Below are 13,790 nucleotides of genomic sequence, written 5' to 3' on the forward strand. Positions count from 1 at the left end.
AAAATCAATTTCTAAAACCTCTGTAAATAGAGATAGCTTAATCGTTAATTCAACTGATGAAAGTTCTACAAAACTTTGTATTTTTTTTTTAATTAATGAACAATGAAAATCATTTGTTATATTTTGTTTCTTTTGAAATATTGCAAATTTTGTTAGCTACTTTTCTGTACAGCATTATTCAAAAATATAAAAAATGCGTTTGTGTTTTAAAGATTTTAAAGTAAATACCGTTGAATTCCCGTGAGATGTTAATGTCTTATAATTGGGATGCCACGAAATTTCTTTTCCTTTGTGATGAAAAATCACTAGTCATGTTATGTCACTCAGCTTCAGAGCACGACATTCGTTCATAATTGATGTCATGCATAAATTATCTCGCGTCTGACTTTGACAAGGCAAGACACTTATTCATCATCACAATTTACTTGAGTTGCCAGAGCTTTAAAAACGAATGTAGGGCTTTTAAAATACCTATGGTTTTTTAATAAAAAAAAACCTTACAAAACACCCTCTCACATAAATCTATCTCAAACAATTTCGTCATCACCCGTTTCTTCAAATTTACGTCAGCAACCGCCGAGGTAGAGTGGCTCGAAAACATATTGCCTTATCGATTGCGCCACAGGCGTCGCTCCCTTATCTCTGGCGCTTTCCTTCGCCTAAAGTTAGACACATGGCGGCACGTCAACTCGCGGCGTCACTTCTTCATGCTTCTCTTGGGCTCAGCTGACGAAAGCGGTATATGTGATGGCATGAGGGCTTTCCGTGAGCTTTTCTATATTTATATTGGAAAGCAAAGTTGATTTAGTGAAATTGTTTATCGAGAGCAATCTCAACAAGGCTGGATTTGAAGTTGCGGCGCGGGGAAAGGAGAGTGTCTGCGAGAGTTTCTCCAAGACGTGGGAAGAAAGTTGTGGATATGTTTCTGACGCTTTACGGAGTAAACATTTACACGGTGGATTGTTTGCATGAATAAAAGTGTATTTTTGGAAAGAGTTGGTAGTTCGGCCTTATCTCAACAGTCAAAATAACAATAATACTCTAAATTAATTGAAATTAGTTGAAACATACATTTCCTCATAATGTGCACCATGCTTCTCCATTGAAGTATCACGATGAACGTTTCTTTGGTGGAATCGCCTGGTTGTTCAATTTTCCAACGAACCATCTAATTTACCACTTTCCTCTCTTTTGAGATTCAGCATCTTAATTTTATGACATCAACTCAAGCCTGAAAGAGTCTTTTTTATTACAATCCATTTCTCGTTTCGGTTCTCGCTGAACTCGATGAAGGACATCCCATAATTACACTAGAAGACGAAACCCGCTCAAGCATCTTCAGTTGAGGCCTTTCTCCCGTTCAATTGATATTCGGTCGGTAATCAAAATCGAATTAATAGCGTTCCACCCTTGATTGGGTGTTATCAATCAAAAGTAATTAACATTCCATTGAATATCTCGTCCCTGTCCCAGCATGCCCTGCAGCGAAAAGAGCGCCGCGTGATTGTGCACATAGAAAAAAACAATCTCGGGGCGATAAATAACCCCCCGGGGGCTGGTCGGCATGCCGCCTGAAGGAGATAATTAATGATGGACGTTAATCTGGGCTCGCGTGAGGCATGCCAGCAACGGGATGGCGGAAACAAAAGTTTGAAAACGACGAGGAAATACCTTGAATTTTGCAGCATGGATTTGACTTGATTACAAGGGACGCCGAAGAAAATCTCTATTTTGAGAGATAGCCATTAATCAATTAAGATTTTTTAAAGGATAGTCGAGAAAACTTCGTGAGATGTTTGCTAAGATTTTCCTCTCCATGAACAAAAACCATTTGTTGAAAAATTAGTTTGCAGGAATGTTATCTCAGGTGTAATTTCTTAAAGGAACAAATCTCCCCGAATTTTGGAAATTGATTTTATTCACATTTTTGATTTGGTTCAAACTTTGTGGGTGCCTTCCCTATGATCAAAGATGCCATACTAGAAATATTCAAAAAAGGTAAACGGATAAAGTGCCGATTTTATTTTAAAAAAATAGGATGGGTCATTCCAGGTCAACTGGGTATACTTTTGGATTCGACCTTCACCGATTTTGACCAAACTTGGAGGGAACGTTCATCTATCGATAGTTAACAGAAATCCCAAGTTTGGTGCTGATTGGACCATCCCTCTATTTTTGGCACCTTTTTTGACGATTTTCTAAAAAAAAAACTTTTGTTCTTTTAATCATAACTTTGCAACTATTTGAGCAAAAGACTTTCTACAGATTGCATTTAATAGACATTTGTCCAAAGAATTCGAAAAAATAAAATTTCAACCCTTAAATGCTCCCTTATATTATATTTTAACGTTTTAAGTATTAAAATTCTGTTTTGATCAATTCCTTATATTTTTATTTGTTTTATTTTATCACTATCGTGTTCCCTGGACAATTTTACATAATAATCAATGTAAACCTCAAACTAAAATGAACTATTGGCGAGAAACAGTGATTTTACTGAAAAAAAAGTATTATTTTGCGCAGCACTCTATCCTATGAATTCAATACCGAAATAAGTTTCTCGCATATAAAAACCGAATTATGCGGGATTCAACCCTTTTTGTTGGTTATTTAATTCATAATAATATTGGGGAATATAATCATCTAGTAAATAATTAAGAAACAGCAAATCTTAAAAAGACACAACCGGATGGTTTACCAATCGTCAGCTCCTAGGTTCTTCTCAAGAGACAAGCCGATAGAAATACGTGGAAGTGTTCCTTTTTCTATGATCTTTCCTATGTTTATAGGACCCTTTTTTACTGAAAAAAAATCTCTGGATATGAAAGAAATGGAGTTCATGAAAGCGAATGTTTAAACTTATTTAAGCTTAATTTTGAAAACTTTTAATTTAACTAAATGTCAATATATTACCATAGAATTGCTAAATAAACATTTTGGAGTGGGTATAACACCGTTTGGGGGTCTTTGTATCGATAGAATAGATTTATCATTGGAATTTCGTACTAACCCGGAATTACGTCGTCGGGAAATCCGCCGGTATCCAAACCGGTCTATTATGTACTATGATCACTGTTTTGCTGACGAGTTTTTTTTTATTTTTTTCGAGCATAATTTATGGTCATCATTATCATTGCAAACACCATCACTAATTGCAAATTTCCGCACGAAACTAAAGTGCTGAATCAACAATCCGGTCCGGCCGTTAATCAGCCCGATTAAAGTCGAGTATCGATTTTGCCTTCGCTCTCGCTCTAGAGGCTCTTTGTTGGCGCAATTTGCAAACTGCATGCCAGGGGTTCGATACCCATCTGCTCCCAACGAGAAAGTTCTGGACTCATTGAATTTGGAATTAATGAAAAAACTTCAGCTCATGGCGGGGTTCGATCCCCTGTCCTTAGTATTGGCAAGCAAAAATGCTCTCCACTTAACCGTGGAGCATTGGTAGCTTGAGGAGGAATTAGACTGGTATAGTTGAATCCAAGAATCGGACAAAGAGTCAAATTGAATGCAAGTTGAACATCAGAACTCAAACAAGATTGCATGCAAGATTGCAAGCGCAGTTGAAATTCAATCTAAAAATACCTCGCTATAAATAATAGCCTGGGCGACTGATAGAATTCATCCAATAAGAGATGAGAAGAATTGAAAGCATTCCCATTAGAAATGAGAACACACGAAGAATTCGAACAACAATGCCAACGGTCGTTACCACTCGCCTAGGGTGGCTCCTCAGACCATTCACCTTCCCAAAAACCGTCCAACTCCAAGCGAAACTTAGTTGAGGATACCGTGGAGATTTTCCCTTAATACTCTGAAAAAAGTGGAGCATCAACACTTCCCGTCTTCCAAATCCCTTTCCTTGTCCCTGGTGCGCGGTGGAGATGGGAGCGGCCGGCAATGGACGGCTGCCATGGTGGTGAGAATCTGGTTCAGGTGGAATTGGTTCTATTCCCAATTATCGATTCCTAGGCAACTTGGGCTTAGACAATCATCACATCACATGGCGAAAATCCAGTCTGCAATCCGCTAAAATCACCGTCTCCTAGCGAAGCGAAGCGAAGCAATTTGCAAACTGCATGCCAGCTTTGGTCAATGTAGTGTAGTAGGCTAGGCTTGCTCAAACAAAGAGATTCACTTTGATTCGATGATTTGTTGTCTGTGGGCTATAAACGTACGCGAGAGGCCTATTCAGCGCATGATTTCGAGCGAAAGCCAGATTGAAATTGAATAATGCTCTCTCTTTCTCTCTCTCAGGGGGGAGGCAGCATTTCCATAATGCTATAAAGGGGGAAATTTATGGTAACCCAAGCAAACAAGCAAGCAAATTTAACAAAATACAATCGATTTGATACACGCCAAATGTTGGATTCGCGCGTGATAGTGCTTGTGCGTCAATGTGTGTTTGTGAGCGGATTATTAATACCGTATACTAGGAAAGTTTAGAAATTGATAGTCTGTGTAAAACCCAATTCAGCTTTAGAATGTTTTTAAGGCCATTCCTAGAACTCACAGTAATAACCGAAACAAACTATTTAAAAAAACATCTTTTTGTTCAAGTTAATAACCGTCATAAAATATTGAAAAGTAACTAAATTTGCATTAACACTTAAGTCATTTGCAATCAATTTTATCCTAAAAATCGAATAACATTTGGTAGAATTGACCAAAATGGACGCTTTCGATTGCCAAAGATCCAGTGATGTCTATATCTTTGAGGGTTGGAGATTGCCCACACTTCATACAAAAAAAGTTTCTTTTTATGAAAATTGGGGTGTTCAAGATTTCCAAAAAAGTGTGTCCTCGTGGTTTGTGGATGGTCCCTCATATTTTCAAGAAAAAAATAAAGTGAAAATGACGTTTGCGTTTGATAGCCACTCCAATTTAAAATGATTATACATTACCTATTTTAAAAACCTTAAAAAAAACATTCCTACTTAAAGAGGCAGAATTTATTGATCATTTATCTTACAAGCACTTATGATCAAAAATAACAAATCGTTTGGTAATGTTTTGCTCTGTTATTGATCTGTATTGATACTTTTTTTATAATACGATAAAAACAGCCATTTACCGTGATAAATACGTCCAAAAAAATTTCAACTGATTTCTGACAGCTATACAGGCCATCCAAAATTGAACAAAAAATATCTCGAACATTATTGTTTTTATTTTTTTGTCTTTGGCAACCTGGCAACCTTGTAGTTATTCCCAAGTGACATTTTAGGTTTCATTAAAGCTGTCACAACCACTATAAAACCTATCAGCCAAAACCATCATTAAAATCATTTAGTCGTAACAGCCTCCCCAGAACCCCGATAAACCTCTGTTAAACCCCAAAAGGACCGTCACAAAAGGTTGTCACGGCCTATTTATAAAGCCTACATCGGAGTTTATAGCTTTGAAATTGATTCCTAATAACCTCCCCACAGCCCTAATAAAACCTTTGTTAAAAGACAGTTAGGAGTTAAGGAAAAATGACATTTAATAGTCTTCAAACGTCTTAAGCCAGACAGATTTTATTCTGGCAAAAAATAGTCTTTGTTTTGCTCAAATGATATAATGGAGATCGTTTGCAAAAATGGCGATGATGAAATAATATGTATTAGAGGTAATTATAATGATTTGACGGATTATTTCTCGCAGTTTGTGGCTTAATTTTAGCTTCGGTTAAAATTTTATCGATTAATCTGGGGGAGATAGAGCCAAAAAATCAACTCGCATCATCAAAAACAATTCTTTTGTAGTTACAATTTTAAATTAAAACATATTTTTTAGCAGTTTTTTGAAAAAAATGTTCAAGCGATTTTTGAACGTCAATCGTTATAGGCCCAAGTAACATTTTTAAACCAACTAGCGACCACCTAGTTTTATTGAGGTTTTTAGTAGCATCTTGGTTGCTTATAAGTTTTATGTGGGTTTTCTCTGCAACCAAAAAGCATGAGATGATTTAAAGGTTCTGAGAAGGTTTATGCCTCGGAAATAAAACCTGGTGGCAATGAAAGCCAAATGGCTTTCAATAAGGTTTTATGGAAGTTTTATGAGAGTCTTGAAATCCCGAGAGCAATGCCATACCTAATGGTTTTATCTCATGCTTCTTTTAATCCAAGGATGTAGTAGCTGTCAATTGCCTTTAGGCATGCAAAAAGCTTACTTAAAACCATAAGCTCCTCATTTGATGAAAACGCAAATTTATGGTGAATTTCTGACTTAACTATTAAATGGGCAGCTCAAAACTATTTTTAAATTAAAATTCCACTTTTTTATGTTTTCATTTTCTTCAAAATATAAAAAAGAATGAATCATAAAAATATTTTTGTGAGTTTTACGTTGGACAACAAATCTAATAAGGCGTCATCCATAAAGTATGTCACGCAAAAATCGGCCAAAATTAACCCCCCCTCCCTCCTACGTCACACTTTGTCACACAAGGTTGAACCCCCCCCTCAAAAAATACGTCACATTTTGACAGACCCCCCCCCCCTTGTTTTTGATGGGGTTTTCTAGAGTTTTGATATCTTTAATCTCTCATAATTTGGGTATTATTGGCAATTTTTATATGGAAAAATAAGTTAAATTATTCTAATTATTCATTTTTTAGAATAATCATTGCGATATACAAAAAGCAGTTTTGTATCTTATAAAAATAAGAAGATCTGGTATATTCAAGTATTAAAAAATCATGAAAACTGTTTTTCACAGCTTTGTATCTAATAAGTTCACCATTTATAGCAGTTTTCTTATGAAGACCCTACTTTCAAAGCATTTATTTTTATCAAGCAAGAATTTGCAAAATATAATTTTAATGCCGGGACCGTGGTGTAGGGGTAAGCGTGATTGCCTCTCACCCAGTCGGCCTGGGTTCGATCCCAGAAGGTCCCGATGGCAAATTTTGAGACGAGATTTGTCTGATCACGCCTTCCGTCGGACGGGAAGTAAATGTTGGCCCCGGACTAACCTAAAAAGGTTAGGTCGTTAGCTCAGTCCAGATGTAGGAGTCGTCTCGCTGGGTCCTGTCTCGGTGGAGTTGCTGGTAGGCAGTTGGACTCACAATCCAAAGGTCGTCAGTTCGAATCCCGGGGTGGATGGAAGCTTAGGTGAAAAAAGAGGTTTGCAATTGCCTCAACAATCAAGCCTTCGGACACCTACACACAAAAAAATATTTCCGAATGTTACATCATTTATGATGTAACACTTTTGCACGTCATTAAACATTTAAATTTAAATGCAATTTGATGTAAATTTCCAACAAATTATACGTAAAAACATGATTTTACGTGTGATTCAACCGTTTACGTCGAATCTCACGTTTACATTAACTGAGTTTACATGTAATTCATTTTTTCCGTGTCGAGTAAATTCACATATTTTTTTCTGTGTAGTTTCGAGTAGGAATCTCGCAATCGAGAACGCCAAGGCAATGCTGTAGAGCGAATAATTTGATTTTTGAATTTTAATGTGATACCGTCATCAGGGGTGAAATTGGGTCTGGGAGGTGAGTTTGGGTCATACAAAAATGCAAAAAGTTGTAAGACCCGATATCACTCCTGATGACGGTACTTCTAAATAATAGTAAGCAAACAATTTAAGAAAAGAGGATTTAATTTAATTGTGTACATTTATGTAATGCACTATTATGCAATCATAAAAAAAAACCTAGCGTGACGTCACAATCTCGCAAACCCCCCCTCCCCCCTTCGTCACATCTTGTCACACCTTCGTTCCCAACGAGGAAATGGACTACTTTTCTCTACCAAAAATAACAGGATGAAAAATTTATACATTTCAACAACAATGCTGAGAAGCTTTTCTTTTCAGTACTAAAATGGGTTCAACATTTCAGCTCTAGTTTTGAAAGGTATCACTTTTCAATTTTTTTATTTGAACGGTTTATTTACTTAACACATAAATTTTTAATGTAAAACTACATTCATTAGGCGTTTTTCGAAATTGCAAAAAAATGTGAGCAACCCGTTTAAAACTTGATTTGTACAGCACTCGTCGTATTTATCCAGCTCGGTAAACCTACTTGGATAAATGCTCGACTCATGCTGAAAAAATCTTGTTTTGAAACTTGTTGCATAAACTTCTATTACATAATTTGTGCAAAAGTGCACCAATTTCGAGCATCCAAATGTGTTTTTTTTTTATTCAAAGGAAACAATTCTTTCCTGTAGAAGTCACGATCAAGCTTGCGTAATTTTTTTTTTTTTTTTTTTGCGTGTACAGACCCAAAAATCCAAAGGTGTTATTCTTCTTGGAACCTGATCTGTTTTACGTGTTTATAAGTTTATACCAAAAACCTTTGCAATGATAGTAATTGACGATTTGGCACCACGGCCAAAAGTTATGCGCAATCAAGTGAAACTTATTAATTTTTTAAGACTTTTGCTGAGCTGGCATCTTAAGCTGAACTAGCTGTGTACGTTGTAAGAAAGAAGAATCTTTTCGAAAAATCACTCTATTTGGTGATCTGGCAACAATGAACAATGAATTCCATAAATAAGTGGAGTTCATAAAACTAAGCGTAGATGTTGCTAATTTAATACATTTTGACTTCTTGAAATCTAATTGGACCGATATTCATAAGATGTTTCCAATGAATCCAATAAATAAATTTTGATTATCCGCCATAAGGTTTCAATAATAAAAACGATATTGAAAGAAATCTCACAAAAAATACGATTTGATATTGATATTTTTAAACTTTTAAATTCCTCAAACCACTTGAGTCTACTCCAGGTTACAGTACTGTTGGGTGCGTATAGTGGGTGACCTGGACCCTGGACGGGCTTTGCTGTGGAACCCCAGATCGATGTTTTATGTATATGAGCTACAGTTATGAGCGTGAATAAATCATGGCTCTGAAAGCCATACCTCACCACGACGCCACTTCCACCTTCCCAAACCAGGCCACCACCATCCACGCCAAGCCAATATTATAGTATATCCGTGATTAATCTTTTATCAAGGCCGTACTGAGTGCTCTGCACCGTGGTGTTGTGTGTGTACGAACGGATGGTCATCGGTTGCCGTGCAAGCGATACATCTGTGACGGATGTCAGATTTATGGGAGTTGGACTCTGTGATTGTGCATTCCTTTGGCAACGTGCTCAAACTCAGCTAATCCAACGCATTTCAAAGCAACGGCAGCAGCAGATTATAGTGTTCTTAAATAAACAAGCTGTCCCGCAATAAAGTGTCCTCACAATCACTGCCCAACAACTGTAAGAAATATTGCCCATTGCTTCGCAATAACTCAGCGCGGTAACCAACAATCTCGAAAAATATGTCACTCTCTCGTTTCTTTGGAATCCATTTGTTGAGGTTCCAAAGCTGAGTCCCACCTGGGCGCACACAATCCCATTATATCCCACGTCCTCCCGTCGAATAATAGTCTGTCATAAGCAATTAACTTACGCGAAATGGTCAAGAGTCCCAGGGACGTCTTGGCCATTTCAGAGTCCCGTTATATTACATTCTTGGCCCGGGACTCGGCACCGTGAAATAAATCAACCTTGCCTCATACACCCGAGTGTCGCTAAAGTCCTCGAGTGTCCACGCGGTAGCCATTAAGTCACGGTGTGCCACCTTCTTCTGGGGATTGTTGCCCAAGAATGTTGGCAGAATTCATCACAGGTAGACGACGGTGATAACTGTCAGCCAGCGCGTCCTCCCACCCAAGACTGAGGCTCCGTTGCTGTCATCTTTGGGCAGACAAACGGGACTGACCATGTCTCGGCCTAGGATATCTCTTGGGAATGATGGAAAAGGGTGGAGCTTCTTCTCGGAAGTCGTCATGGTTGCTTGATTACAATTTCCCCTTTTATTAGAGTTGTGCGAAAGGAGTTTGGTTGCGAACTCGTATGCGTTTACAAGGAACAATGAGAGGAAATTAGTTCGACACTTGATGGATTTATGATCCACTCAAGCGCATTTATGATGATTAAGGAAATTGAAGATTTGAGCGAATCACTTTATTTTAGATATTAATGCCAATCAGGGTTACAAATCGTCGTGATTAGGTTTTGTTGACATACGTCAATTGGTTCTCTACTTTATACTTCATTTAGTCATCAGCTGAAATGGGAACTCATGAGTATCCAGAAAAGTAATCAAGAATCCAGAAAATTTTAATAGTAGTTATTCCAACCCTTCTGTTACCAAATAAAACACAATTTCATGTATTACTCTCAACAAAATCACGTTACAATCATCGTTCTTCCCTGCACAGAAAAAAAATGATGGTAATATTCATCAGGAAATGGTGACAGATTTTGTGGCAAAATAAATGGTAAATGTTACCCCAGAATATGATGAATTTTCATTTTTTAAACATTTTTTATGTAATATTAGGGTAATTCTCCGCCAACTCACACAGCAGTTGCCCCGACCCCTCTTCGATTTGCGTGAAACTTTATCTTAAGGGGTAACTTTTGTCCCTGATCATGAATTCGAGGTCCGTTTTTTGATATCTCGTGACGGAGGGGCGGTACGACCCCTTCCATTTTTGAACATGCGAAAAAAGAGGTGTTTTCAATAATTTGCAGCCTGAAACGGTGACGAGATAGAAATTTGGTGTCAAAGAGACCTTTATGTAAAATAAGACGCCCGATTTTATGGCGTCCTCAGAATTCCGAAAAAACGTATTTTTCATCGAAAAAAACACTAAAAAAGTTTTAAAAATTCTCCTATTTTCCGTTACTCGACTGTAAAAAATTTTGAAACATGTCATTTTATGGGAAATTTAATGTTCTTTTCGAATCTACATTGACCCAGAAGGGTCATTTTTTCATTTAGAACAAAAATTTTCATTTTAAAATTTCGTGTTTTTTTTAACTTTGCAGGGTTATTTTTTAGAGTGTAACAATGTTCTACAAAGTTGTAGAACAGACAATAACAAAAATTTTGATTTATTGACATAAGGGGTTTGCTTATAAACATCACGAGTTATCGCGATTTTACGAAAAAAAGTTTTGAAAATTTTGGTCGTCGTTGATAATGGCCGTTCATGGTCACCCGCGACAGACACGGACGACGAAACATAGAGAAACGCAAAAAGTAACTTTTTCAAAACTTTTTTTCGTAAAATCGTGATAACTCGTGATGTTTATAAGCAAACCCCTTATGTCTATATATCAAAATTTTTGTTATTGTCTGTTCTACAACTTTGTAGAACATTGTTACACTCTAAAAAATAACCCTGTAAAGTTAGAAAAAACACGATATTTTAAAATTAAAAATTTTGTTCTAAATGAAAAAATAACCCTTCTGGGTCAATGTAGATTCGAAAAGAACATTAAATTTCCCATAAAATGACATGTTTCAAAATTTTTTACAGTCGAGTAACGGAAAATGGGAGAATTTTTAAAACTTTTTCAGTGTTTTTTTCGATGAAAAATAGGTTTTTTCGGAATTCTGAGTACGCCATCAAATCGGGCGTCTAATTTTACATAAAAGTCCCATTGACACCAAATTTCTATCTCATCACCGTTTCAGGCTGCAAATTATTGAAAAACACCCCTTTTTTCGCATGTTTAAAAATGGAAGGGGTCGTAACGCCCCTCCGTCACGAGATATCAAAAAACGGACCTCGGATTCGTAATCAGGGACAAAAGTTACCCCTTAGGACAAAGTTTCACGCAAATCGAAGAGGGGTCGGGGCAACTTTTCCCGATTTCGTGTGAGTTGGTAGAGAATTACCCATTATACAAATAAACCAAATTTTCAACATTCCAAAATTCAACTTTTTTTTTCTGTGTGGAAGACGACACTTCCGAGGCGAGTTCGCCTCCAGAATAATTGTATTCCCAATTTCCGACCAGACCTGCCTCGTCAACTCCCTCCCAACAGCACCAATATCTGATGGGTGGACGGTTCTGTCACCAAGAATAGAATGCTCCCAGCCAGCTCGTTTGACATTCCCTTGATTCCCTTTTTGTTGTACGTCAACGCTCCCAATTTGAAATTTGATTTATTCGTTCTTTCCGAAAGATTTTCGTGGGGGTGACATAATTCATTTCCCGTTTGGCTTCTTGTCTGGCAAGCGAAGAAATCAAGATCGGAAATTGTTTGCGGAAAAGTTCGAAAAATTGATTCTAATGAAGTCGATCGATCCAGTTCTCGTAAAACAGTTTTGTTTGGCGGTGAGCGGTGGGGGGGGGGGGGGGGTTCCATAAATTATCCCTAAGGAAGCGTACTCATGGTCAAACTTTCGAGTGATGGAAAATTGTTTGGGAAGAAAGTTGGTCGTGCATTTTCCAACCACATGCATTTTAAAGGGGGAGATCGCATTCCACTCAGTTCACCCACAATCACCCCCATCCCGTAGTTTGTAGAAAAGTCACCCCTTTCTTCTTTTAGTCGTCATTAGAGTGGGGATTACGTGCATAAAAGTTGCGAGCTAATTTTAAGTGACAAATTCTGCTCGTAATCCCTTAAAATCACTAGAATCGATTAGAACTCACCCTCGAGCCATAACCTCACTTTCGAAAAGCCAAAATCATTCCCTCAAACTAATGTTCTTTTTCTGTGCTTTTTTTCTTCACCAAAACACCAAAAAAATCGCCACCCAGACTATGTTAACTGCCATTTCGATGTCTGCGATTGCCACGAACGGGGTGGTACCTGCGGGCGGGAGCTACTTCATGATATCAAGGTAAGTGGAAATGTCTGTATTTTAAGAGGGGACTCCTCTCCGCTTCCAGGGGATGTGCCCTTTAATTAGCAGAATCTATGGCGCAAGCAAGCAGGCTGCTGGAGTGGGTGGTCCTAAAATGAGCCTAAAAGTTGGTAAAATTTATATGAATCAAATTATAATCTCATTTTGTGTGAAATATAAACAAATTTTAATAGGTCCAAAGTATTTCAAATTTCAGATTCAAAATATGGACTGCTTTAAGAAACTATGATAAAATGTCAAAGTTATTGGCGAAATTAGGTCGAAAAAACAATAATTTAAAAAGCAAAAAGTTGAACAAAGGTCAAATGATCAAAAATTCATATGTGGACAAAAGATTTAATATGCCTAAATCGTGGATGTTAAGAATATGTTAATTTGTTTCTAAACTCTTCGAAATTTTAATTTCCAAAAAAGTGATTTATGTCAAAATTATAGTGAAAAATGTATGAATAATAAACATAAATATGCTAAAACACAATCACGGAATATTTCCTTGAAGATTGAACAAGACTTATGACGATGAATTTCTGTAATTTTGTGCATTCTTCTAAAAATGAAGAATGATTTTTTTATTATTTTAAAAAAACTTTCCGTTGTTTTTCAATTCGTTCATTCAAATCAAAACCTTACTGTGTAAATTACTCCAATTTATCGAAAACATGAAGGTTCTTTAAAAAAATAGTTTTCGGATTTGTTCATTTAAAAAAATCTCGAAGATAACCAGGGTTGTTAAAATATCAAAATATCTCCTCTCAGCAACTACAATTATCTCGCCTGAATATTCATATATATTCAACTGCTCTTCTCTCTTCATTGAAACTCTCAGCGCCGAACATAGCCGAACACGTTTTTGTGTTTACCCACTCGCGATTGACATTTTCCTTTTCTCTCTCATTCTCGCTTCCACGATCATCCTACCGCAACAGCGTTTAACCACAAAAGCCGTCACAAAACCAATTTTGCAAACGCAGTTTGAAGGGGCGTCATGCGTGGTCGGCTCCTAATCGCCATCTCGCGTTCTCTCATTGCAGTTTTCGGAGAGGTTGAGAGACTCAGCGGTGAGAGCGCATAGTCGAGGAAAAGGGAAGGAGTGATAGAGAGAGAATGA

At 37.2% G+C, this 13,790-nt stretch overlaps 1 protein-coding gene across 5 annotated transcripts in view; it reads left to right on the plus strand.

The window, feature by feature from the left end:
* The window catches only part of LOC6052069 (solute carrier family 12 member 4), a 567,840-nt gene that overhangs the window by 401,479 nt on the left and 152,571 nt on the right, over positions 1-13,790 (plus strand). For all 5 annotated transcript variants that reach the window (XM_038253584.1, XM_038253585.1, XM_038253587.1 and 2 more), the window contains one exon: positions 12,576-12,658. In XM_038253584.1, the coding sequence (XP_038109512.1) occupies positions 12,576-12,658 (83 nt within the window). The remainder of the gene's footprint in view (positions 1-12,575; positions 12,659-13,790) is intronic.

The sequence above is a fragment of the Culex quinquefasciatus genome, chromosome 2 (genome assembly GCF_015732765.1).
Source record: "Culex quinquefasciatus strain JHB chromosome 2, VPISU_Cqui_1.0_pri_paternal, whole genome shotgun sequence".
Taxonomy (NCBI): Eukaryota; Metazoa; Arthropoda; class Insecta; order Diptera; family Culicidae; genus Culex; species Culex quinquefasciatus.